General features: G+C 45.4%; 1 protein-coding gene across 2 annotated transcripts in view; it reads left to right on the top strand.

The window, feature by feature from the left end:
- DDRGK1 (DDRGK domain containing 1) overlaps positions 1-27,877 on the top strand; it is a 99,649-nt gene that overhangs the window by 47,525 nt on the left and 24,247 nt on the right. Inside the window, exons 1-3 of one of the 2 annotated variants that reach the window (XM_048846383.2) lie at positions 1,504-1,695; positions 14,765-14,920; positions 26,992-27,098. In XM_048846383.2, the coding sequence (XP_048702340.1) occupies positions 1,608-1,695; positions 14,765-14,920; positions 26,992-27,098 (351 nt within the window). In that variant the 5' untranslated portion in view covers positions 1,504-1,607. Of the gene's footprint in view, positions 1-1,503; positions 1,696-14,764; positions 14,921-26,991; positions 27,099-27,877 lie in introns of those variants that run through there. The other variant, XM_075128138.1, reaches the window with a different exon arrangement.

The raw sequence follows: 27,877 nt of genomic DNA, 5'->3' as shown, positions 1-27,877 counted from the left end.
CTTGTAAACTGGAATAATAGTAATAGGATGAAATTTAATAGTGAGAAGTGTAAGGTCATGCATTTAGGGATTAATAACAAGAATTTTAGTTATAAGCTGGGGACGCATCAATTAGAAGTAACGGAGGAGGAAAAGGACCTTGGAGTATTGGTTGATCATAGGATGACTATGAGCCGCCAATGTGATATGGCTATGAAAAAAGCTAATGCGGTCTTGGGATGCATCAGGAGAGGTATTTCCAGTAGGGATAAGGAGGTTTTAGTACCGTTATACAAGGCACTGGTGAGACCTCACCTGGAATACTGTGTGCAGTTCTGGTCTCCCATGTTTAAGAAGGATGAATTCAAACTGGAACAGGTACAGAGAAGGGCTACTAGGATGATCCGAGGAATGGAAAACTTGTCTTATGAAAGAAGACTCAGGGAGCTTGGCTTGTTTAGCCTAACTAAAAGAAGGTTGAGGGGAGATCTGATTGCTCTCTATAAATATATCAGAGGGATAAATACCAGAGAGGGAGAGGAATTATTTAACCTCAGTACCAACGTGGACACAAGAACAAATGGATATAAACTGGCCACTAGGAAATTTAGACTAGAAATTAGACGAAGGTTTTTAACCATCAGAGGAGTGAAGTTTTGGAATAGCCTTCCAAGGGAAGCAGTGGGGGCAAAAGATCTATCTGGCTTTAAGATTAAACTCAATAAGGTTATGGAGGAGATGGTATGATGGGATAACATGGTTTTGGTAATTAAATATTCATAAATAGGCCCAATGGGCTATTAGATGGGGTGAGATCCGAGTTACCCAGGAAAGAATTTTCTGTAGTATCTGGCTGATGAATCTTGCCCGTATGCTCAGGGTTCAGCTGATTGCCATATTTGGGGTCGGGAAGGAATTTTCCTCCAGGGCAGATTGGAAGAGGCCCTGGAGGTTTTTCGCCTTCCTCTGTAGCATGGGGCACGGGTCACTTGCTGGAGGATTCTCTGCTCCTTGAAGTCTTTAAACTACGATTTGAGGACTTCACTAGCTCAGACATAGGTGTGAGGTTTTTTCGCAGGAGTGGGTGGGTGAGATTCTGTGGCCTGGGTTGTGCAGGAGGTTGGACTAGATGATCACAATGGTCCCTTCTGACCTTAGTATCTATGAAAGCCGCTGCTGAAGGCGGGTAGGGAACCAGCCGAGGGTACCCCACCGGGAAGAGGGAGAGCCACCGGCACCCCCTTCACAGCGGGTGTCCAGGCCATCCTCTGCCAGGGCCCCCCACCCACCAGGCATGGGGCCCTCCAGGCTGCGGTGCCCCTGCTAGCACCCCTGATGCTGCTGAGCCCCACCGCTGCCCTGGACAGCTGCCCCGCAACGCTGTCATTGAGGTGGGCGCCATTACAGGCAGCACCTTAGCCACCCCCTGCCCTGCCACGCCACTGGAACAGGCACCGAAGGGGCCACCCCTCATCGGGGCCCCCCCCCTCCCTCACTTCCGGGATCGGAGGCGGAACGTACCAAGCGGCCCTCGCCCGCCCCCCCGTGAGCTGAGTCGCTGTGGAACCGCCCTGAGCGGCGTTCGGGAAGGAGGCGCGTGGGCCGAGGGGGCGGGGTCACGTGGGAAGATGGACCCGGTGCTGTACTTGTTGGCCGCGGCGCTGCTGGCCGCCCTCATCGTCTTTGCCACCCGGTTGCGGGGCCAGGTGCAGGCAGGTAAGAGGGCGGGGGCAAGAGTTCTCCCCTCGGTCCGCCCCTCGTGGGCGGGCCTGTCCTCACCTCGGTCCGGCTCTCAGCCTGGGAGCCCCCCCCCCACCCCACACCCCGGCTGCGTCCTCCGGGGGCCCCGCCACATGCAAGGGGGCAGCCAGGCCCCTGGGGGGAACAGGGGCCCGTGGGGGAGGATGGGAGTCGGGGGGAGGATGCGGGCAGATGGGGGGGTAGCCTAGCCCCTGGGGAGAGGGAACAGGGGCCCGTGGGGGGTGTGGCCCGGCCCCCCCCATGCAGGCAGACGGGGGGCAGCCGAGCCCCTGGGGAGAGGGAACAGGGGCCGGAGGAGAGGATGGGGGGCAGCCCCCCTGCGGGCAGATGGGGGGGCAGCCAAGCCCCTGGGGAGAGGGAACAGGGGCCGGAGGAGAGGATGGGGGGCGGCCCCCCTGCGGGCAGATGGGGGGGCAGCCAAGCCCCTGGGGAGAGGGAACAGGGACCCGAGGGGGGTGTGGCCCGGCCCCCCCCATGCAGGCAGACGGGGGGCAGCCGAGCCCCTGGGGAGAGGGAACAGGGGCCGGAGGAGAGGATGGGGGGCGGCCCCCCTGCGGGCAGATGGGGGGGCAGCCAAGCCCCTGGGGAGAGGGAACAGGGCCCGTGGGGGGTGTGGCCCGGCCCCCCCCCATGCAGGCAGACGGGGGGCAGCCGAGCCCCTGGGGAGAGGGAACAGGGGCCGGAGGAGAGGATGGGGGGCAGCCCCCCTGCGGGCAGATGGGGGGGCAGCCAAGCCCCTGGGGAGAGGGAACAGGGACCCGAGGGGGGTGTGGCCCGGCCCCCCCCCCATGCGGGCAGACGGGGGGGGTAGCCTAGCCCCTGGGGAGAGGGAACAGGGGCTGGAGGAGAGGATGGGGGGCAGCCCCCCTGCGGGCAGATGGGGGGGCAGCCGAGCCCATGGGGAGAGGGAACAGGGACCCGAGGGGGGTGTGGCCCGGCCCCCCCCATGCGGGCAGACGGGGGGGTAGCCTAGCCCCTGGGGAGAGGGAACAGGGACCCGTAGGGGAGGATGGGGGGCAGCTGAGTCCCTGGGCGGGGAGAGAGGCCCATGGGGGGACCTTGGCTCACTGATGAGGGGGAACCCGGGGCGGTAGAGGCTGGGGTTACTAGGGGGGGCAGTTGGGGCAGGGCAGGCCAGTGGTCAGGACCCCATGAGGACGATGTAATGTGGCGTTTCCACAGCCTACTGTTCTGTGACACTGTTGTGGGGGTGGGCTGCATGGCACCTGGTTTATATCAACCATGGTGATCAGCGAAATGTGACTTTTTCATTTTGTGGGGACAACATTCGTGCTTTGCTTCTTCACTCTCCATTTCATTGGTGTCATTGGTATTGCAATAGCAGCTGCAGGCCGTGCTCCGGAATCAGGGCCCTGTTGCGCTAGGTGCTGTACACACGCACAGAATGAAGCCAGTTCCTGCCTCGAAGAGATTGTAGTCAGAGTATCTGCTGACTGTTTTCTGCAAGAATATGCAAAGAAAAAAAATCCTGGCTGGTCTTCTGCTATCAGGCTGGATGTATTGATAGAAATTGACTCTTGAGGGCATTTCTGCTGCCTCCTCTGTTAGGAACACGGCATTTCCCATGGCAGACACATTTACTGATCAGTTTCTTCAAATATCCTACATACATTCGATGAAGTGAGCTGTAGCTCGCGAAAGCTTATGCTCAAATAAATTTGTTAGTCTCTAAGGTGCCACAAGTACTCCTTTTCTTTTTGCGGATTCAGACTAACGCAGCTGCTGCTCTGAAACCTTCAAATATCCTGCTTCAGCTGTTGATCATACTGGGTGCTCCAGATCCTGAAGAAAGCAGAATCTGTTTCCTCAGTGAAGCACTTGGCCCAAATGCTGAAATGCTCTTTGTGGGTTATATGTCGAGTAGGGCGATTCCTCAGACTGTGTTAGAAAGCAGTTCCCACCCCAGGTCCTCCCCTAGGAGATCCTGAAGGACAGAGTTCAAAGCCTTAAGTCTGCTCTACATTAGAAAATTAGGTTGACCGAGCTGACTCAATCAGGGATGTGAAAAATCTTCCTCTGAATGGTGTAGTAAAACCAACCATTGTAAACAGCATCAAGTGGACTGAATTCTTCCATCGTCCTAGTGACCGCCTCTCAGGGATGGGGATTACCTATGCTGATGGGAGAAACGCTTCTGTCAGCATAGGTAGTGTCTACACTGAAGCGCTGTAGTTGCACAGCTGTGCCACTGTAGCATTTTGAGTGTAGACAGACCATTAGGGTTTAACTTCACACACACACACACACAGCAGATTGGCCCCTGCTTTTGGCCTTGTCGCTAGGAGGAAGTTTTCACAAAAATTTTCCGCTGTTGCTACCACCAGGTCAGCTTGATTGGTGGTAGCATCAGGGAAGATGAGATGCTGGTAGCTAGCAGTGTTTTAGGCACCATGCTGTGCAGCCCTGCCCTGAGAAGGGTTTGGTGAGACAGCACCTTAAAATGGTGTTGGCTGCCTGTGGTTGCAATAGTGTAGAACTTCTGCTGCAATTTCCTTGCATCCCAAATGTCATAAGTGAAAGCCTAATGGAGCCATAAGCTGGCTTTGTGCTGGAAATGGCCCACCTGTTGATCACTTTAGATAAGCTATTACCAGCAGGACAGTGGGGTGGGAGGAGGTATTGTTTCATATTCTCTGTGTGTATATAAAGTCTGCTGCAGTTTCCACGGTACACATCTGATGAAGTGAGCTGTGGCTCACGAAAGCTCATGCTCAAATAAATTGGTTAGTCTCTAAGGTGCCACAAGTACTCCTTTTCTTTTTGCGAAGACAGACTAACACGGCTGTTCCTCTGAAACCTGTCCAGATCAGTGCATTTTAAAAGTGAAGGGAGAGGCTTCTTAGCTATGAAGACCCGAGTTGAGGTCTACACTAGAGACTTTTGCCAGCATAGTAATGTTAGTCAGGGCGTGTAAGTGACATTTTTCTGTCAACAAAATCACTAGCGTAGAGGCAATTACACCAGCATAAAAGTGGTTTGTTCAGTATAGCTTATGTCACTTGCTAAACTAGTATAAGCTATTCCGGCAAAAGCACTTTTTTGCCAGCATAAACTGTATCTACAACAGAAGGGTTTGCTGGTATAGCCGTACCTTTTCTAATGTAGACCTGGCCTTAGCGTTTCTTCTACAGCAGTTCAGGACCTTGCTGATACCTAAGGCAGAGCAGGCAGCTGCCTTGTCCCTACCTTAGATATTAACACATCGGTAACTCTTGCTGGAGAAATACCACTTCCTGAACTCAAGACTTTCAAGCTAGGGTGAAGCAAGAACTGTGTTTTGTCTTGTGCGGGGTTTTTTTGGGTGGGAGGGGGAGAGGGGGGAACAATTTTCTTCTGCAGTCAACCTACGTTGAAGCTCATGCATCTATTTATTAATGATCTGGGATCCCAAATAGCCTTTTTTTTAAAAGGTGTTTTGTTTCAAATCAGTTTATATTCAGAATGTTTTAATTGTGTTGAAGCTTTTTTTAATGGCATTTTGTAACACCACGTGACTTGTCTTTGTCCTCAAACAGAAATGGTGTATTATTTAATGATTTATATTGACTTCTGTAGCCTGAAAGCACTTTACAGAATTGCAAACCTTCGGCTTGATTCTGGCCTCTGTGCACACCAAGAAGTTGTTTTCAAAACCACTGGGACTCCCGTGCAATCGATGATGGCAGTATGTGATCTGCCATGGGGGTCATTTCACTGCACTCTCTTCTTGAGTGGAAGGCAGCAGCTGTTACAACTATGTTAAAAGAAAAGGAGTACTTGTGGCACCTTAGAGACTAACCAATTTATTTGAGCATGAGCTTTCGTGAGCTACAGCTCACTTCATCAGATGTGTACCGTGGAAACTGCAGCAGACTTTATATACACACAGAGAATATGAAACACTACCTCCTCCCACCCCACTGTCCTGCTGGTAATAGCTTATCTAAAGTGATCAACAGGTGGGCCATTTCCAGCACAAATCCAGGTTTTCTCACCCTCCACCCCCCCACACAAATTCACTCTCCTGCTGGTGCTAGCCCATCCAAAGTGACAACTCTTTACATAATCAAGTCGGGCTATTTCCTGCATAGATCCAGGTTTTCTCACATCCCCCCCACCCCCATACACACACAAACTCACTCTCCTGCTGGTAATAGCTCATCTAAACTGACCACTCTCCAAGTTTAAATCCAAGTTAAACCAGAACATCTGGGGGGGGGGGGGTAGGAAAAAACAAGAGGAAACAGGCTACCTTGCATAATGACTTAGCCACTCCCAGTCTCTATTTAAGCCTAAATTAATAGTATCCAATTTGCAAATGAATTCCAATTCAGCAGTTTCTCGCTGGAGTCTGGATTTGAAGTTTTTTTGTTTTAAGATAGCGACCTTCATGTCTGTGATTGCGTGACCAGAGAGATTGAAGTGTTCTCCAACTGGTTTATGAATGTTATAATTCTTGACATCTGATTTGTGTCCATTTATTCTTTTACGTAGAGACTGTCCAGTTTGACCAATGTACATGGCAGAGGGTCCTAAAGGATGACCCAACACTCTCACAAGTCTTGGGAGACAGGCCATTCCTTGCCTACAGACAGCCCCGCAACCTGAAGCAAATACTCACCAACAACCACATACCACACAACAGAACCACTAACCCAGGAACTTATCCTTGCAACAAAGCCCGTTGCCAATTGTGCCCACATATCTATTCAGGGGACACCATCACAGGGCCTAATAACATCAGCCACACTATCAGAGGCTCGTTCACCTGCACATCCACCAATGTGATATATGCCATCATGTGCCAGCAATGCCCCTCTGCCATGTACATTGGTCAAACTGGACAGTCTCTACGTAAAAGAATAAATGGACACAAATCAGATGTCAAGAATTATAACATTCATAAACCAGTCGGAGAACACTTCAATCTCTCTGGTCACGCAATCACAGACATGAAGGTCGCTATCTTAAAACAAAAAAACTTCAAATCCAGACTCCAGCGAGAAACTGCTGAATTGGAATTCATTTGCAAATTGGATACTATTAATTTAGGCTTAAATAGAGACTGGGAGTGGCTAAGTCATTATGCAAGGTAGCCTGTTTCCTCTTGTTTTTTCCTACCCCCCCCCCCCCCCAGATGTTCTGGTTTAACTTGGATTTAAACTTGGAGAGTGGTCAGTTTAGATGAGCTATTACCAGCAGGAGAGTGAGTTTGTGTGTGTATGGGGGTGGGGGGGATGTGAGAAAACCTGGATCTATGCAGGAAATAGCCCGACTTGATTATGTAAAGAGTTGTCACTTTGGATGGGCTAGCACCAGCAGGAGAGTGAATTTGTGTGGGGGGGTGGAGGGTGAGAAAACCTGGATTTGTGCTGGAAATGGCCCACCTGTTGATCACTTTAGATAAGCTATTACCAGCAGGACAGTGGGGTGGGAGGAGGTATTGTTTCATATTCTCTGTGTGTATATAAAGTCTGCTGCAGTTTCCACGGTACACATCTGATGAAGTGAGCTGTAGCTCACGAAAGCTCATGCTCAAATAAATTGGTTAGTCTCTAAGGTGCCACAAGTACTCCTTTTCTTTTTGCAAATACAGACTAACACGGCTGTTCCTCTGACAACTATGTTAAGAATTCTACATCCTGCTGTGAAAGGTGCTTTAGACCAGGCGTCTTCAGCATGGGGGCTTGCAGATAGGTTTTGGGGATTGTGATAAGCTCACAAAGGGAGTTCTGGATGTCTGAATAGAGGTCCCAAAACTTCTCTGATGTGATGAGAGGTCACAGTAAGGAAGTGGCTGAGAACTGCTGTTTTAGAGTGTATAATGAGCACAGGTGCTTAGTGTCACAGTTTCAGGGTAACTGCATCTATATTTCTTTCTTTGTGGATGCCCTTCATGCACTTAAAGGTTTCCAGCTCCCAGCCATCACCTCTCATGGATGGAGACCTGTGCCTCGCTTCCTTGTGACTAGGGGTTTTAACGCTGCACAGCTCCCTGATCTACACTGTACTAACCCCAGCAAACCAATCTCCCATCACCTCTGCTTTGCTTTCTCTCCGAGGTATCGCCAGCAGTCACAAGTTACCACACAGCTCTTTCTAAGCAAGCAGGTTTATTCATAAGTAAGGCTAAGGTTTAGTCATGGGATTTTAGTAAAAGTCATGGACAGGTCACGGGCAATAAACAAAAATTCACGGCCCTGTGACCTGTCCATAACTTGTACTATATACCTGTGACTAAATCTTTGGTGTTCTGGGGGGCTCCGGGGTGCCCGCTGGTACTCGGGGTGGGGGCTTCGGGGTGCCTGCTGGTGCTTAGGGGGCAGGGGGAGTGATACGGGACCACCGCTGCTGGCAGGAAATGACCCCACCAGCCCGGGACCACCGCGCTGCTGCTGGCATGGGGCGGCTCAGAACTGTCGCTGTTACGGGGGTGGGGGGCGGTGCGGCTGGCCCTGGGGCTGCCCAAGCTGCTTGGCAACCCTGGGGTCAACCACACCTGCCAGCTGCAGAAGTCACGGAATCCGTGACCTCCGTGACAGACTTGCAGCCTTATTCATAAGGGAAAAACATTGCAGTGAATGTATATAAAAACTATAAAAGAACCTATATACATGCTGAAAAGGTCACTCCCACCCCACACTCCTGCGCCAACATAGGTGTCAGTCCTTCAAATCCCACAAGTGGGCTTTCCCTGTGGTTACGAGTTCTCATCAGTCTTTAGATCAGGAACCAGATAGAAGGCCCTGAGTCAGTTTAAGATCAGGCTGTTTATCTAGATGTTCGGGTTTTTTTTTTTTTTTTTTTCATGTTGGTCTCTGAAGAATCCAGTTTAAAGCAGAATATGTACACTTTCCCAGGAGGTGGTACCTCTCTGGAGGTGTTATAACCTGAATGATTTGCCTACTCATCCCTTTCTGTTTTCACTTCCTGCAAGAGCTGCGATAACCCTCCTCCCATGGAATGCGTGCAGTTCCTAGTCCACACTGATCCATGCCCTTAATGCAATGCAGTCTCCCAAATATATTGCAGAAACCGCCCATCTGTCACAGTCAGGACCTTGACTTTAACAACAAGCATCTGAAGAAGCGTTTTTGTTTTTTTTACTCATGAAAGCTTATGCCTAAATAAATCTGTTAGTCTTTAAGGTGCCACTGGACTCCTTGTTGTTTTTGTGGGCACAGACTAACACGGCTACCCCCTGATACTTGACCTTGACTTTGTGTCTCCTTGGAAGGGCACAGGTTTATCCTGCTGGGATACTAGTGCAGTCCTACTGAGAGTAAAGAATGCTACCTATTTATGAAAACCAGAAATTACCCTATATCATTTGCTAGTGTTTGGTAAATTAAAGCTTGGGAGTGGGCAACCAAAGATCCCTTCTGGGCTAAATCATTCTATCCATCGGAGATGGCGGACAGCAAGAAGCGTCCTGCGGGTTGGCAGGATTTTTTTTAAAAGGCATGAAAATTATGGGATATGGATGGCATTATAGGATGAGGACAGTTGCATGTTGGGAACTTGTCTCCTAGCTCCCAGAGTTCCCTGCGTGACTCATTTCTACCCCATAACACATTGGGCAAGTCTCCCAAAAGGCTTTGCACTGGAGAATGGCTTATGGCACACTGGGATACCTGTCTGTCCATGATGCACCACACCTGGCATCAACACAGACACTCCTGGTGAGTACACACAGTGCCAGCACAAGGAGCCAAGTATGCGCATGAATGAGCTATCTACTAACTGTGGCAGTTCTATGCCAATGTAACTGGTGTTAGATGATTTGTTGTGCAGACGTGGCCTTGTTCTGTATGCCAAGACTGCTATGCAGTGTCATACACCACCTTGGTAAAACTACGTGTTCAACGTATGTATGGCTTTTTTTTAATGGTACGCCTGCAGCCATGCTAATTTGTGCTACCAGTTCCTTGGATGTCACAACCTGAGTTAGTTTGTGGATAGGAGAGAGAGGGTCTTGCAGGAAGTGCTGGCTTATTTGAAATGTATTTGTAAGGCAGTTGCTACAGTAGTCCTTATCGCTATGCAAATGTATAAATAAATGCAGCAGGTGGTGTTCTTTCTTCTGAGTCAGTACAAAGCTAGTGACCCAGGATAGCATTAGGGCAGTGTTGCAAAACTGTCATGAAAATCTGCCAGCTCAGGCACAATGTTGACTTGCCGACTTACCGTGCTATTAAAGATGATAATGTTATATGAGGAGAGAACATATATTACATGCTGATCAAAAAAATAAAAATTCTTTGCTGTGGGGCAAGTAAAATTGTGTAAAGTTGTGTTAGGGAGCACGCTTGGAGGTACCTTATTTGAGGTGAGATGGAAAACTGCCGCTCTAAGCATTTTGGGACATGAAAGAACCCATGGCGCTCTGGGAATGGGTACCAGGGGCTTGATGATTACCTCTTCTGTTCATTCCCTTTGTGGCACCTGCATTAGCCACTGTCGGAAGACAGGAGGAGACTGGGCTAGATGGACTTTGGTCTTACCCAGTGTGGCCGTTCATATGTTCTATAATGTTACAACCCCAATGCCTTTGCTAAATTCCAGTTTGGAAAACTGTTCTGCTTTCCTAGATCCACCTGCACTTTCTGTGGGTGGTTTGTATTCTTCTTTTCTCTTTTAGCTTTGTATAATGTTGCTTTGCGTGTTGTTTGCTGTGGAGCCAGGTAAAGTAATCAGTATATAAACACTTCTGTTTTTAAATGGTTTTAGGCCCTCTTAGGGTTTCTTGTTTTGCCCCATTCCTCTGGTGGTTTTCAGAAATCCAAAATGAAGCTAATCTTGCACATAAGAAAATCAAATTTCCTGCTGATCCGAGGTGTCTGCTTGATGTAGAAACACTGAGTCATAAAACTGGAGCTATTGAAAACTTGGATAAAATGAAACATGCACTTCCAAGGTATCTCAGTTTTCCTGTTCCGCTTTTTTGTTTGTTTGTTTTTGGTGTTGTCCTTTAACTGAGGGGGGGTGGGGGTGTGTCATGCATTATTATATTTTGCTCAGGGTTTATAGTGTGCTCTGTTCTGAACAAAGCTGGGATTGATAAGGCCCAATCTGTCCATCTAAATAGACAAGCAATACAAGTCAGTGACTCTGTGCATGCAGTAGCCATGAGAAGCATTAGTTTTCTCTTTTTGTTTTATTTTAATATACTAAATACTGCTTTCTTTGCTGGATTAACACTGATCGATTTGGGGACTAACTGTGTCTTCTGGGGTGATTTGAGTCAAGGTGATGCAGTCACTGGGTTCACACATTTGTCCTTGTGAGGGCTGAGAGACAGGTTTGAAATGAACACACACTTTATAAATAGATTTATTTCTCATGAAATGTATAACGGTGTCTGTTTCTCAGGAATTGTATTCTGGGTATTTTTTTTTATTACACAAAAGAAATGAGCACTAGAATTTCCCAACTGATACGCTATGCGGGGATGTCTTTAAAATTTGATAGGCATGTTGAATCTTTTTAGATTAAAGGATACCAAGCCTTGAAGGGTGGGATTGTTTTTTTTAAGAGGCTAAGAAATACTATATATGTATTTTGTGTAGTGCCTCCATACATACTGTATCCCAAAACACTTCTCAGAATTTTTAATAATAATTACAAAGTGCCATAATAAATGATATTTGTAATATTCAGTATCTCATTGAATTATTTTATCCTCTCAGAAGCATGCTAGGCACTTCACAGAAGATGAGACACATTCCCTTCCCTAACGAGTTTACTCTAAAAATTTTAGACCTGATACAATAAGTGAGGGTGCCAAACAGAAGGAGATGGATGGGGTGAGGAGGATGAGGGTTACTGCCTGAGCATATGGCAGTGAGTTCCTCAAGGATGTCGTAGTAAATATTATTCTCCTATGGTGGACACCACAATAGAAGTGAGTTACTAGCAAAGGGTTTCACAGAGGAGGGAGTAGTGACATGGCAGAGCAGTGTGTGGAGGGCACTCTGAGCTCAATCCTGCAAGCTGCTGGGCACATTGGTCCCAAGCCAACCAAGAACTTTACCACATACTTAAGCATGTGAGTAGTCCCCTCACATGCTTAAAGTTAAGATTTCAGTGAGACTATTTGCACATTAAAGTGAACCATCTTTTTAAAAAGAAAAGGAGGACTTGTGGCACCTTAGAGACTAACAAATTTGAGTATAAGCTTTCGTGAGCTACAGCTCACTTCATCGGATGCATTCAGTGGAAAATACAGTGGGGAGATTTATATACAGAGAGAACATGAAACAATGGGTGTTACCATACACACTGTAACAAGAGAGTGATCACTTAAGATGAGCTATTACCAACAGGAGAGCGGCGGGGGGGGGGGAACCTTTTGTAGTGATAATCGAGGTGGGCCATTTCTAGCAGTTGACAAGAACATCTGAGGAACAGTGGGGGGAATAAACATGGGGAAATAGTTTTACTTTGTGTAATGACACCTCCACTCCTAGTCTTTATTCAAGCCGAAGTTTATTGTATCCAGTTTGCAAATTAATTCCAATTCAGCAGTCTCTCATTAGAGTCTGTTTTTTGAAGTTGTTTTGTTGAAGAATTGCAACTTTTAGGTCTGTAATCGAGTGACCAGAGAGATTGAAGTGTTCTCCGACTGGTTTTTGTTATAATTCTTGACGTCTGATATGTGTCCATTCTTTTACGTAGAGACTGTCCAGTTTGACCCATGTACGTGGCAGAGGGGCATTGCTGGCACATATCACATTGGTAGATGTGCAGGTGAACGAGCCTCTGATAGTGTGGCTGATGTGATTAGGCCCTGTGATGGTGTCCCCTGAATAGATATGTGGACACAGTTGGCAACGGGCTTTGTTGCAAGGATAGGTTCCTGGGTTAGTGGTTCTGTTGTGTGGTGTGTGGTTGCTGGTGAGTATTTGCTTCAGGTTGGGGAGCTGTCTGTAAGCAAGGACTGGCCTGTCTCCCATGTTCTGTGAGAGTGATGGGTCGTCCTTCAGGATAGGTTGTAGATCCTTGATAATGCGTTGGAGAGGTTTTAGTTGGGGGCTGAAGGTGACGGCTAGTGGCATTCTGTTATTTTCTTTGTTGGGCCTGTCCTGTAGTAGGTGACTTCTGGGTATTCTTCTGGCTCTGTCAATCTGTTTCTTCACTTCAGCAGGTGGGTATTGTAGTTGTAAGAATGCTTGATAGCGATCTTGTAGGTGTTTGTCTCTGTCTGAGGGCTTGGAGCAAATGCGATTGTATCATAGAGCTTGGCTGTAGACAATGGATTGTGTGGTGTGGTCTGGATGAAAGCTGGAGGTATGTAGGTAGGAATAGCGGTCTTAACTACTTAAGTGCTTTGCTGGTTCAGGTCCAGAGTGCTCCATGCCTCTCAGGATCGAGCCCACCACTCGTAGTTGGCAGCATGCAGAAAGACATGGACGCACTCAGGGGACAAGTGGATGAAGCAGGTCGTGAGGGGTGGCATCGCTGGAGCAGCAGAGGGGATGGGATGAAACGTGTGACTGGATGAGTAGGTAGGGGTGGAATTATGTAGTGACACAAGTATAAATATGATGCTGTGGATGCTTGACAAATCAGCCAATAGTCAGAGGACAGGAAGGTTGTGGGGGAATCGGAGAAAGCTGCATCACTCTGTTACATACTCTTCATCCATAATATGTAACCTTTATGAGTAGGTAGGTGGACTCAAGCATGGTTGTATGTATCCTTGAAACATGATATAGGTAGCTTGTACCTTTTGCTAATTGTGATTCACCAGCACCCACTTCCGTACTTGTATATTCTGAGGATAACTGCGCTGAAGTCAGCATGGGAAGATGAGGAAATGCTGCATGCACAGATTGTGATCTGTAGTCCTTATTTGTCAACAAAGTTTTCCAAGTGCAGCAATAAGTGAAAAATACACACGCGTTCGCACGTTTAAACAGGCCAGATGACGTCAGGTCTGAATAGCTGAAGTGCAAAAAAAACAAAAAGATCTGAATCATCTGAAAGGAAGAAAAACACTTTTGGGTCCCACGTTCTGCTAACTCAGAAAGGACTGAACTGATTCTCTTACCAGATGCGAAGAGAAAAGAATCACTTATTGAGCTGAAAAACGGAAATTCAGCACAAAGGGTCCTCCCCGCCCCCCCCCCCCCCCCCGGAAAGTTCCAAGAGCTATGCGCCCATGATAGAATAACAGAGCCTTCTCATCTAGAGCTAGTTCATGGTCACAACAGTATTTGAAGTGCCTGTCCATAGACACTACTTATGCCACCTTCCACTCTATTAACAGCAGTGCCTAGAGACCACAGTCAACATTGGAGGGCTATTGTTTTATGCTCCTCCTTCCCTCCAAGGAGACTGTCTGTGCCCCTAAGAGACTAGAGTCTAAATAAACAAGGCAGATAAGAATCATCCCTGTTTTACTGGTGGGGAACTGAGAGCCAGAAGGCCAGGTTTTTAAAGACACTTAGGGACCCGATCCGCCAAGGTATTCTGACTTCTAACTTGCATTGATTTCATTTGATTTCAATGGCCCTTTGGTGCCTCAATACCTAAAGGCGCAGAGAGGTGTCTAGTGGGATCAGTGGGAGTTAGGAGCCTTGGGTGCTTTTGAAAATCCCACTAGGCACCCAAGTGCCTTTCAAAATCTAACCCAGAGAGTTTAAAGATGGGGTTTTCCAAATCCTCAGTGCTTGCCTACCTCCTGCATAGATTAATCATGTTGATTCAGATATAATTTGCCTATTGTTTCTGCTCCTTTTCTCCCTACCTCTGCCTTGTTGTCAGATCCTTGGGCTATCCTTCTTGAATGTCGGGGAAGAGCCAGCATGTAGTCAGTGCTACCATACAGAAACATCATCATCGGGGTGGGGAGGGAATGACATTCTCTCTATGTGAAATATACCCGATCTAAACATTGCAAACCATCCCAACTGCTACTGTATCTCTAATTGCCGGTCAGCTAGCTCCTTTCACTCTTGCGATGGGATGGCTGCAACAGATCAATATTAAATCTCTGATTTAAAATGTTCCCCTTTTCCAGCTGACGAGGAACACCAGCGAAATGTGGCAGCCGCAGTGGCCAGGCCTCGGCCTCACACCGATGAGCGGGGAGAAGGGATGCCCAGACGCCGAAGGAACATGGGCAGCAGGATGCTGGCCCAGAGGAGAGCGCAACAGGCAGAAGATGGAATGGAAGGTAACTTCTGATTCAGCTCTGCTTTTAAAAACGGATTGGGCTAGCAGATGAGCTTGGTTTGGGTTAGGAACGAGGTAAGTGTTCCCAGAATGTCCCATCTAGCTGCACTGACTGGAGACTGCATAGCCTGAAGCTGACCTAACTTAATGTCCTGATAATCTGAAGGTAAATTTACACACGACTTCCTCCAGTGTGTTAGATCTCATATCACTGAAATGCAGCCGCTTCTGTGATGGATTGTGGCAGCCCTTCTGTGCCAGTGACGCTGTTTCTAGGTTGAAGAATACTGGTTTTTTTCCCCCAGCTTGAAACTACAAGAGGAAATTAGGAGGAAGGCAGAATGTAGGTAACCAGGTTAGAATGTGGCCCCTTCACCGGACTAACAGCTCAACCCTATGAAAAGTGCCAGGGGATCATAGGGTACAAACAGAATTGGTACCTTGGCGTTTATACCCTGCCTCAGCAGCACAAATCATTGGTTTAGTGCTGTCCTAGAGGAAAGAACACCACATACTAAACCACCAGCTCCACTTCCTGCAGCATCTGGGTTTTCCTTAGTGGGCTCCTGTCCAAATACTGATCAGAGCAGACCCTGCTTAGTTTGAGATTGTATCAGATTGGAACACTGTGTGGTGTAGTTGTACGTCAGTGTGGACAGCGTCCCATAATTTTGTTTTGCATCTTGAGTTGGTAACCACGTTATCTTAGTGTGGTTGTGGTCAGGAAAGTGCCTATAAGTAACAGCATTTACAGGGAATAAAAAGGTATTTGCTGACTTTTCTAGCCAAACTACCTCTTTGTCACTCCACACCCATTAGCTCTGCAGAGCCAGTGTAGCTGTGGGTGAATGAGTAGGCTTGCAACATCAACAGCATTGTTCACTGAGTTACGAACCAAAAGGACACTGCTGGTGTCAAGCAAGCTTGACTCTCAGATCCTAGGTTGAGTCTGGAAGGCTCCTATCCAAGTGCTGGTCAGGGCAGACCCTGCTTTGCTTGAGATTGCAGCACTGGCTGATACAGTATTGTATTGGGTGGAAAGGGAATCTTGTCATTGATAAACAGAACATGATTGATCTGCAGTCGGTAAGACATAATAAACATGGCACGGCGTGATACTTTGTCTTGGAGAAAATCCCACTTTACCAGCTTTTATTTTCCTACTGTTTTTAGTAGATGTTTGCATTTGCTTTGGCAGGTAAATGTGCTATCGAAGCTAATTATATTTAGCCATGTCACACATGGGAGATTGACAGGGCCTGAACTTGGCTGTTTCTTTTGATGTGCTGGCACACTTGAAAGACACTGAAATCTAAAAGTCTTTTGATGTCTGAAGCCTGGGCCACTCGCACTTTCTCCTGAGGAGCCAAATGTGAAGCTATCAAAGCACAGCTGCTTACGTTAGTTTGCACTTCAGCAGTGGAAGAATAAATGTCATCAGCCCATATAAATTCTTTTGTGGCTCAGTGCACACAAAGGCAAGTGACTTAGCCCTTATATAAAGTTGTCTTTAAATTGACATCTGTTTACTTGTTTCTTTAGTCTATATCAAATTAAGACAACTCCTTTTTTACCTTGGTGTCCCTTTTCTCACTTCTATCTTGTGCTGCTGGTACACTCTTGAGTACATGAGCACAGTGCTAATGCCTCGTGGAGAGAGCACGGGCACTGAAAATTGTACAGTGGCTGGACTTGCAACCACTTTTTGTGGACTTGCTGCTCTCTTCTGCGGGCTGCCTTTAGATCAGTTGCAGGGCTGTAATTCAGGCATCCATGATTTCAGTTGGTGTGTGCTTAAAATAACCTGTTCCTCTGTCTGTTTTCTGTTTTGGACTTGTATTATGGATCAGATGCTCTGGTCTGGCTGAGCTTTGTGCACAGAGCACCTTCTCAGTCCCCTGGTCCTGGGGCTGGTTCTGTGCTGGCCTGGTTCCTGACACAGACTTAAAGCAGACCTAAAACTAATCTACACCAGCTGCCAAAGTCCCCTTTCTCCCTAAGTACTCCCTTATGTTGAGAGCTGAGAACGCTTTGACATAGGAGTTGCTGCAGTCACCAGAGGATCCCCCTATGCCGGGTGATCCTTCTGGGGGAATATCTGCTTTGTCCTAGGAGACTGGTACGAAGCAACCCTAGCAGACCTGAGATTTGGGCCTTGTGTAATCTTTGTTCAGACCCTGGGTGTAGGTGGTGGAGATTTTTTTCCATCTTACAATTAAAGTTCCTTGCTAGAATAAGACCCCTTCAAGGGAGGAAGGGTGACCCTGTACTTTTGCTGACTCTGCTGCGTTAAAGATTAATTCAGAAGGTACCTTTGTGATCATCTGGTGTGATCTCCCGTATAACACGGGCTACGGAACTTCCCTGAAATAACTCTTGTTTGAGCTAGAGAATTCTATTATTATTATTATTTTTAAAGATAACCTTGATTTAAAAATCGCCAGTGGCGGAGAGTCCACCATGACCCTTGGTAAATCCTTCCAATGATTGATTACCGTCACTGTTAAAAATGTGCACCTTATTTCCAGGGTAGCTTCACCAGCCATTGGATTTTGTTATATCTTTCTCTTCTAGATGGGAAGAGCTCATTATCTAATATCTGTTCATCAGGTAGGTACTTATAGACTGTAATCAAGTCTCCCCATAACCTTCTGTTTGTTAAGCTAAAGAGATTGAGCTCTCTGGAGTCTCACTATAAGGCATGTTTTCTAATAATTTAATTATTCTTGTGGCACTTCTCTGAACCTTCTCCAATTTACCGTATGCTGCTAGGAACAGGATTCTTGTTCATAGCATCTAGTTGTCATTGCTTGATTCTTGTGTCCAGCCTGTTGAATTTGTATTTTAATCTCTATAGGTGCTTATAACAAGCTATCGAAATAAATTAGATGAAGGCTTAATTTTATTTACTGAACCAGATATCTAGATATTGAGGGTGTGGGGGGGAGGAATAATTAATAGAGAGATGGAAAATGATTATTTGGGGGCGTAAAATACCCATCCTTAGCAAGCAGAGCTAAATCAAGTTGAAATCTTTTTGTGGCTACTTCTTCCTGCAGTTGGGGTGGGGCAAGACATCTGAATAACTTGCAGATTGGCACAGAAAACAGGGCTGAAACACCTAACGCCAACGGTTTCCCCACAGACCCTTGACCCCTGGTGTGTAGGCAGGCTTCTTATTCAAGGGTTCCGTGTGGGCTGTGGCAGGTCATGCAGGCAGGCCTGTTAGCCAAGTGTCCCATGCGGGCTTCACCTGCTGAGTAAAATTGTCAGTGATTAGCTGACTACTTAAAGAAGGTCATCTCTTCTGAGACTAACCGGGTCTATTAATAACCTGCTCGGATCAAAATGGTGGGACAGACTTTTGACAGAGTGATTCTCAAAATGAGTAAACCCAGTGAGCTATTTTCTAACCTCCTTATTTCGAAATTGGCTTAGAAAAATAGTCTTGGACTGGCAGGTGTTGATCATCCAGACCACGGCAGTGACGGTGTTGCTGCTATTAATGCTAGTTGCATAGATCTACATGGTGCTGGACAAACAGATGACAAAGCTTGTGCTCTAGGGGGCTTTCAGTCTAAGTTAGGCATAACACAGCAAGATGGGCAACGGTTGGGGACCTTCCGGGGGCTGGCATGACAACGGTGAAGATAATGAATAAATGTATTGTTAGGTACTGAATGCTCCATGTTTGTGTTTAAAATATTGATAAGTTGGGGGCGGGGTAGAGTAGAGAGGAAGGATGACCCAGTGGTTAGGGCACTAGCTTAAGACTTGGGAGAGCTGGGTTCAGTTCCATGCTCCACCACAGACCTTCTGTGTGAATTTGGGCCAGTCACTGAGCCTTTCTGTGCCTCAGAAAGAACAAGGGAGGAATTTCAAGTAAGAATGTGTGTTTGCAAAGCTCAGGGTTTGCATGTGAGAGTGAGTTTGCATGGCTCAGGAGCAGCATTAGCTGAAACCAGCTTTGAAATCTCTTTAGTTGGTTCAGGTGGAGGTGGCCTTTGTTGGCTCTGACTTTCACTGATTCACCAAAGGTTTAAGCTCATATCTCTGGTGGAGCCTGTTTGTTTTTAGAGTTTAATGGTTCTGCTGAAAGCTTTTATTCAGACATCAGATTGAGTGGCAGCCCTGTATTTAAGCTGGGTATGCAAGCCCAGAGTAGTGGCTCGTTGCCACTAAAATGCTAATAAATTTGTTAGTCTCTAAGGTGCCACAAATACTCCTTTTCTTTTAGCAGTGAAGTAGTTAACTTTCTGGGTGCTTTAATTTTCTTTAGCAAGTTCAGAAAAGTATCTAGCCTCCTATGGGTTTACTCAAATCTTCGGAGGCCTTGATTCCAAGTAAAATGACCCAGATCCCTCAAGAATGCACATAAAACCATACAGCACCTTGCACAATGGGGCTGGGCCCTCTGAGTGTTACGGCAATAAGATCATTCTTATTGTTTATGCCACAGGACCCTCTGTTTATCTGGAGAATAATGGCTGCTGTTTGTTAATTGTAAGACCGTCACTTCAAATGAGATTAGAGCCCCATTTTGCTAGATGCTCTATAAAGTATAATGAAAGACACTCCCTTCCCCAAAGAGATGATAATCTAAACAGACAAGCCAGATAAGGGTGGGAAGGAAAACCGGCACAGAGGTGAAATGACTTTTCCAGGGTTCATAGCAGGCCAGTAGCAGAGGTCTCCTGATTCTCACTGCAGTGCCCTAGCCCCCAAACCATGGAAAACATCATCATTTTGGGAGCTATGGGTTCATCTCTCTGTGCTACTGTTTGTGTGTCTGCAGACTTGGGAAGACAAAACTCAGTTTGCATTGGGTCACATCTGGAAGATTATCCTTGTGCCCCTCTACCTGTAATCAAATCGGCATAAACCAGTAGAGCCCCCAGAGAAATGCTGGCACAGCAAGGTGTGCCACTGAGCACCAGGACAATCTAGCTTTTAAAATATAAGGTAGTAAAAATCCCAAATTAAACATAGCCGATTAAACCATAATAGTTGACATTCAGTTCCTTTACTTACCTCCTGAGACCTGGTGCTCAGCATGGTATGCTTCCCCCGGAAAGCATCAAATGCCTAAAGCTTGCTGTCAAGTATCAGGGGGTAGTCGTGTTAGTCTGTATCCACAAAAACAACAGGGAGTCCGGTGGCACCTTAAAGACTAACAGATTTATTTGGGCATAAGCTTTCGTGGGTAAAAACCCCACTTCTTCAGCTTGCTGGACGGTTTAGCTGCTTAGTTGTCAACTGCTGCCGGAAGCACATAGAAACTGCAACGAGGGCCCTTACAGGGCTTTTTCTGTTTGTTTTGTTTTTAAATCAGTTTGCTTTTTAAAATGCACAGGACTGATTTGTGTAGCACAGCGTTGCCCAAACTTTTCTGGCCACGGAACACTTTTTACCCTATTATGGAACACTTATAATATTATTTGGGTTTTCAAATAAAAAATGGCGTTATTTATTCTCAAATGTATTTTATTTTATAAAACAAAGCAAAAATACAAATTTAAAATAACTTGAACTCACAATTTCTAACTGGAAAGCGCGTATAAAGTAGTACAACAATCAAGTGCAAGAGTCAAAATTAAAAACAGTGTTCTACTTTAGTAAAACTGTTTTTATAGATACACAAACACCAAAGAAATAGATTTTTACTGTGCAAATCTATTTTTATAAACAGAAATACTGATTTGGATTTAATGGGATTGGTGTTTCTGCTTTTTTCTATCACATTCACTTAATATTAGGAATAATAATTTATTTCTTCTCCAGTCGCGTAGCTTTGCAGAGATTCACATAAGAGCAGCTCCTCTTCAATAACATTATTAAATCTATATCGGACAAATACTAGTAGCACGCCAAGTCCTGAAACGTCAGTGGACTCCTCTAGCTGCAATGAATACTCGTGGCAAATTTTCAGTCGGCAAACTAGCTCTTTTTCTATGTCATCGGCAAGATCTTTAATATGGCGTGCAACAGTATTTGGCAACTGTACAGCATCAGTTTTTTTTTACCAGACTGCTTGCTCAACATGCACGTTACGATATCTTTCGCGCAAGGCTTGATAAGCGTTTCTCCAATACTGTGAGCTTCTCCAGCAAGCACTAAACGGTAACTTACTCGATAAGATGCCTCTGTTGCACTTTCGTTGTCTGTTTTAGCAATTTTAATCATCCAAAGTTTACAATTTCCAAGTGAGTCATGCTGCCTCTTGAAAAATCTTATATCTTTGTCTTTGTATTCAGCATGCTTGGTTTCCAAATACCTACAAAGTTTAGCAGGAGCTAATGAACTGTTCGCTAGTATTTTGTTGCACACAACGCACTGCACATCAGGAACGTCTTTATTTCCAACACACGTAAAACCGAAAGACAAATAACTTTCATCATACCTTCGTTTCGGTCTTTTAACACCTGCTGCTGCTTGTTTTTTTTATATACTTCGGTGGAAATTCTTTCACCTTGGATAACTTACTAGTACTAACAGATTTTGCGGCAACAAAAGACTGTGATTGTTCATCCTCACTTCGAAGTGTCACAATATTTTGCTCGTTTATTTCGGCCACAGTTGGAGTACCAGAAGAACTTGCTTTTTGTTTCAAAGTTCCTTCTTTTAGCCACAAATCCATGGTGATTAGGTTTAGTGACAATATTTAGAAATACTGCTTTTTGTCAAATTTTGTCACAAATATTTATATTGTTTTGAGTGAAGCTAGTTTAGTTGTGCTTATCGCACACACAGTAAAGACCCACCGGTTTGAACGTGTTGAGTGAATGTTATATTCAACATGGTGTAAAGAGAATGGTGTGTGCATACTGCTGCAGTTCGCAGCCTCGAGCGGAAGGGGTACGACGTCACTAACTGAAACATGTCTGAAAGGGGGTCAACATGCTTGCGTGCCACGTTCTCTTTACGCCATGATATTCAATACGAGATCTGTCAATAACCGGAAAAAGAGTTTTATGTTAAATTATAGTCATTCAAAAATTTTTGTAAACTACGCTTCAAATATGCCAAATTTAAAATTGAAAAATAATTTAAAGACACTTGTTTTTAATTACGATTCTTTCACGGAACACCTATTCGCATCATGCGGAACACAGTTTGGGAAACGCTGGTGTAGCATTTAAACCTGCAGCTGTTCATAATTTTGACATCTGAAACAGTGCCTACGTAAATTCACCTTGAATAATTCTATGTTTTGAATGTATTTTAAATCCTATTGGTTTTTTTGAAATGCTCATTAAATAGTGGATCCTATGTACACCTTTTTGGGACGACTGAATTTATTCTAAGGTGGTAAATTGGGAAGTTGTGCGCTATTTTATTTGAAGGTCAACCTGCCGTGAATCACTGACCATTTTTAAATCAAGGATTGGATGTTTTTCTAAAAGATCTGTGCTAGGAATTATTTTGGGGCAGTTCTCTGGCCTGTGTAATGCAGGAAGTCAGACTAGATGACCATTGACAATGATCCCTTCTGGCCTAGAAATCTATCAGTCTGCCTGACTACTAACTAATAAATACTTCTCACTTATTCGCAAGAGTGCCATGCATCCACAGATACCTAACTACATTGTGCTATAAACGTTAATGATGCCTCACAAACTCCTGTGAGGCAGGAACTGTTAGAGCTCTATTAATGGATGTAGTCATTGGACTGCGCTTCTAGTTTAAGCAAAATAAAACACCGTAAAACCTCTTCAGTGCACAATTAAACTTTGTGCTGTGCTTTCCATGACTACCATAGTCTTCATTAGAGAAGCACCTGTAAATAGTATACGTTTTGACCTGCATTTGTTGTCAGTCTGCATTTTTATAGCACTCTAGATTTCCTTTACATCAGTAAACAACGTGATGTGGTTTAGCACTGGCCATCTTTGTCCTTGAGACATTTCAAGCCCAGACATGAGTGAAGGAGGTAAGTGTGTGTGGTTTCTCAGTTATGCCATATGCGCTTGTTCAGAAAAGGAATTTCAAGTGGTTCGACTCTTTCTCGAAGGAGCCTATACCCTTTACGTACTGCACTTAGCTGTCATCAGCGTAGGCTGGTTTTGTGGCTGCAGATTAGTAGGCCAGCATCTTGTTTGAGTCCTAAAATGGATCACTGATAAATCTTTTCTCTTAAAAATAAAATAAAAAAGCAGCTTGCATGACTGTCATGTTAGTCATCTTATTGCCCATGCTTTTCCATATGGTGTATTGATTTGTCCCAGTCAGTGGCCATGTGTAACAAAGATTCCTGTGTAATCAGGGTTGGATGGATTTCTGAAGCCAATATCTTAGTTGCTTCATGTGTTCATTATCATTTGTACTGCAGTTGTTTCTTGGAGCCCCAGTCATGGATCACGGTCCCATTGTGCTCGGCACTACAGATACATAACAAAAATATGCTCCCCCCCCCCCCCCCCCCCGAAGAACTGATAGTCTGTCAGTGGTTCTCAAACTTTTGTACTGGTGACCCCTTTCACACAGCAAGCCTCTGAGTGCGACCCCCACCCTTATAAATTATCATAGAATCATAGAATATCAGGGTTGGAAGGGACCCCCTGCTCAAAGCAGGACCAATCCCCAACTAAATCAAAATTAAAAACACTTTAAAATATATTTAACGTCATTATAAATGCTGGAGGCAAAGCGAGGTTTGGGGTGGAGGCTGACAGCTTGTGCCCCCTGTGGGGTCCCGACCCCCAGTTTGAGAACCCCTGGAGTTAGTAGTCAGAACTGAAGCTGTGGGGCTGGATTCTGCTTCAGGATTCACCAATATAAAACCGTTTACTTCAGTGGACTTACCACTTACATTAGTGGAACAGAGCAGTATTTGGTCCCTGATCTACAAATCCAGAGCCCAACAGCAAAAAACATTTGTTAGAGGAATACAAAGAAGTGCTGATGAGTCACTCACTAAGTGCATCTGAATGCTGATGAATGTATTACTAAAAGGTTATTTGAAAAGGGGGCATATCTACAGTGTGTGTAGATTAAATGCAAAACAAAAAAAGAAAACCCCACAACCCCAAACCAGAAACGATGGAGAAACAGTCTTAAAATTTTGCCTGTACATCTGGGGAAGCTCAAAAATGCATGGCTCCTACATCAGAATTAACCTCCGTCCCCCTTGCGCGCACACACACCTTTATCGTCTGTTGCTGTACATGCCTGAATAGGTGCGGCATGATTAACCTGTAGTGCTGTGGTGGTAATAGCTGTGTGTGAAATCTCAAACGCGATGCTGCATTGAACATCTATTCTACCACTTTAATGAAGGCTGTAACTCAGCAAAGTACTTCAGCATGTACTTAAGTCCTATTGAGCACATAGATGGGCACGGTGTTAACTTGAAGCACTTTGCTGAATCATGGGGCCCAACAAAAATGTCTAAAGAGAAATGTGCATTTCTAGCAACTGCACATTCAAGGAAATGTGCTGCTGTCTTGAGGAAGTGGGTCTTGTGGGATCCCATCAGACACTTCATACTGGGGGGAGGAAGATGTTAATGGTCAGGGACTTATTTTTGTCAGTCCCCCACAAGTGTTTAAACAGCATCTTCTCTGTCATAATCGCTAAACTACTAACATCAACATAGAAAGCATACTCACAATTAACAATTTTTTATATACTTTACCTCAATACTACTATCCCTCTAGACTCCAAATGAGAATTTCAATTAGACTTCTTAACCAGGATAAAATTTACTCTTTGCTAGACTGAGAGCCAAACACGGGTACAAATATCCCATATGCAGACAAGCCCTGAGGAGCCAGTAAGACATTTAGATCTGACGACACTATGCAAGCCTTTTAGGGCAGGGACTGTGTTTTCTTATTTGCTTCTGGAAAGCACCAGCCATGCATGTGGTGACTCCTAGAGAATTGTGAATCAGAAGGGTGTAATTCCATCCAGGGAGTCTGATGATGCGTCGCTGACTTTGATATTGCCACGTGATCCAGAGTCAAATTATTTTCACACTTGGCAGCAGCTTCTGAAATGTTACTATGTAAAATGTGAGTGGGCCTTGTGCTTTCTGTGCATGTGTGGGGGAGGGAGGGGGAACCCTTCTGAACATCTGGCTAGTACGATTTCACTCTTACTGAAACCTGGGCTGAGAAGTCTGCCTCGCGTTTATTTCCTTCCAGAGCGAGTGAACAGTGGTATAGTTCGAGAACAATTTACAGAAAACAAATTTAGTAGAGAAGGCATCTACTTTCAGTAGTCTGTCTACAGAAGTATGTGTTTCAGTTTGTGAAACGGGCTGTGTCTAACATGCCTTGGGATACACCTTCAAAACCTAATCCTATCAAAGAAGAAGGGTACCCATCCCTCAGCCACCCAAACATCCCCTCTGGCAAATGCCTGAGTAAATCTGGGCCTTGCCTCATGCCCTAAAGGTCAGCAGACTTCGGCTCTGTCAGACCAGGAAGTAAATTCCATGGGGGGGAAGGGTCCCTTATTGAAAACAAACTGCAATCAAAACCTTTCACATTTCAGTGTAGTGACTGTCGTGTCGCCAATTCCAAGCATTCAAAAATCTTGAGTTGGGCTCCAAAAGTTATGATTATATATCAAATCCCATGGGCTTTATTTATTTATTTACATATTTATTTTTTTAAGATGGACGTGTTCTGGTTTCTGAGCCATCAGGATGCACTTGAGTTACGTTTGGGGGGTGGGTTTTCCCCCACAACCATGTAGGCTAGAAACTTTTTCAAATGAAAACTAAGATGACTCTGATAATTTGGGCTTTGTTTAAATATATAATATATATTAAAGCAAATATTGAAAGACTGGAAACAAAATTACAAGAGTTGAGAACGCTCTGTCTCAAGCAGCCCAGCTGAACTCAGAGTTTAGTAGATCAAAGTCAACACCTTGAATAATCGCATAAGGGATGTGCATAATACTTCACATATAAGTAGGGTCATGAGGTCCCTCTCACAAGGATTTTGCAGTCCAGGACTCCAGTCCTGCAGTTGATTTATGCCATGTAGAGTCCCAATGAATCTCTCCTTGAGCATAGGGGTCAGTCTACTCTGCCGGTGTTGCAAGATTGGAGCCCAAGTTAGGCAGGTGAATGAGTAATAAGACCAAACATGTGGCATGTGAAGAAACAAGGGGACAGAATATATGTTGGGGAGGGAGAATGTTCTTAGAATCATAGAATATCAGGGTTGGAAGGGACCTCAGGAGGTCATCTAGTCCAACCCCCTGCTTAAAGCAGGACCAATCCACAAGTTTTTGCCCCAGATCCCTAAATGGCCCCCTCAAGGATTGAACTCACAACCCTGGGTTTAGTAGGCCAATGCTCAAACCACTGAGCTATCTCTCCCCCCCAGTCTTCCGAAAACTGCTGCTCATTGATCGCTTGATCAGCATATGTTTAGGTGTGCAAAAATGCATACACATTTGCACGTTAAATTATCATGTTCCACAGTTGCAGAAATTGGACTTGCAAATGGCCAGTTTTGTTGTAGCAAGCCATTTGTTTGTGCAGGTCTGTGACTGTGCATGCAGGCTATTAAAGATCAAGCCCCTTATATGCATTATATTCCTTGGAGGGTTTTATATTTTTTCTTTAAAGGGCAGATGGTAGATGGGATGGTAGACAGCATCACAGTGTAGATTACTGATGGATAGAAAACCTCTAAATGCCATCTTTAAAATTGACGTAATTGTTGCACTAGGCTTGAGGATAACAGGAAAACAAAATCCCTACAGCTGGATGTTAAATTGTAAAAGTAGGTATGTGTTATACGTGACTTTGTTCATATGTAATGAAAATTACGTTTAACGGGTGGAAAGCAGGAAATGTTGATGATAAACAGCCTTTCTTCAAAGGATCCAGTAAAGTTGACCTCTGACTTCACCATACATGTGCCTGCCTTGCAAATCTATTTTGTGGTTTGGCAGCCTCTTGTGAATGTCGTTTTTCCCCCCCTTTTTATTGGATCTTGTCAGAGCTTTGGCTGTCTTCCCATCTGCAGCTCATCTCTCTTCAGAAGCAGGGAATCCAATTTCCTGAGAGCTCTAAATTGTTCTTTTCCCCTTTCTAATGCAATGTTGCAGAGGAAGATGATGGAGACGAGGCTGCAGAATTTCAATTGTCCGGGAAAATCGGAGCAAAGAAACAGAGGAAAATAGAAGAGAAACAAGCCAGAAAAGCCCAGAGAGAGGTGAGTGTTTCCTGCCATGTCTAAAGCACAAAGCAAAGGGCTGATGATAGCTGCCCTAGAGGAGGCAGGAGTTGTTGTTTGGTCACAACAGCTGGGAGGTTTATCGGGGGAGGGGGAAAAACCCGCTTTGTCTCAGAAACACCCCCTCCCCCCCACACACACACACATCTGGAAGAGCAGCTGACAGTTGTGATTGTGTAACACCGACAGACCATGGTTGTCAGTGGGTGGGATCGAACTGGGGACCTCTGGAGCTTAGTGCATCAGCCTCCACCGCATGAGCTCTGTAGAAGCAGCTGTGGAATGTCTGTGCATTGCTCCATGCTCACCTGTAGGGGGAGGTTCCCCTTCCTGCTCCAACCACTGTGCCGGTTCTCCATGCACATGTTCCTTCCGGATTGAATGAGAATTTGGTGACATAGGCAAGCTGTGTCCTTGCAAAGCTCGTTGAAGTGTGGGGAGCTGAGCATTCAGTCCTTGGGCCAGAATTCAGCAGAGAGCAAACAAAAAGCCTAGAAACCAGACATCTCTTTGCTATGAACATTCATCCGTTTCCTAAATTCTAGCTCTGCATATTAAATTACCAGTTGAATACTCTGGATTTTTCAGTTACACTTATTTAACTGCTGCAAGTCCAGGGGTAACTAATCAGCAACAGCAAACCCTCCTAAAGCCCATTAGTATATGACTCTAGTTTTTATACGTTAATTTCTTTTTCCTGTTCTACTTTACTGGCCTGCAATCTCCGTAACCTGGAGTATGGTTTGCAAAAGCTTGAT

The sequence above is a fragment of the Caretta caretta genome, chromosome 4, assembly GCF_965140235.1.
Source record: "Caretta caretta isolate rCarCar2 chromosome 4, rCarCar1.hap1, whole genome shotgun sequence".
Lineage (NCBI taxonomy): Eukaryota > Metazoa > Chordata > Testudines > Cheloniidae > Caretta > Caretta caretta.
The sequence above is the reverse complement of the archived record's forward strand: the minus strand, read 5'-3'. Positions and strand labels throughout refer to the sequence as shown.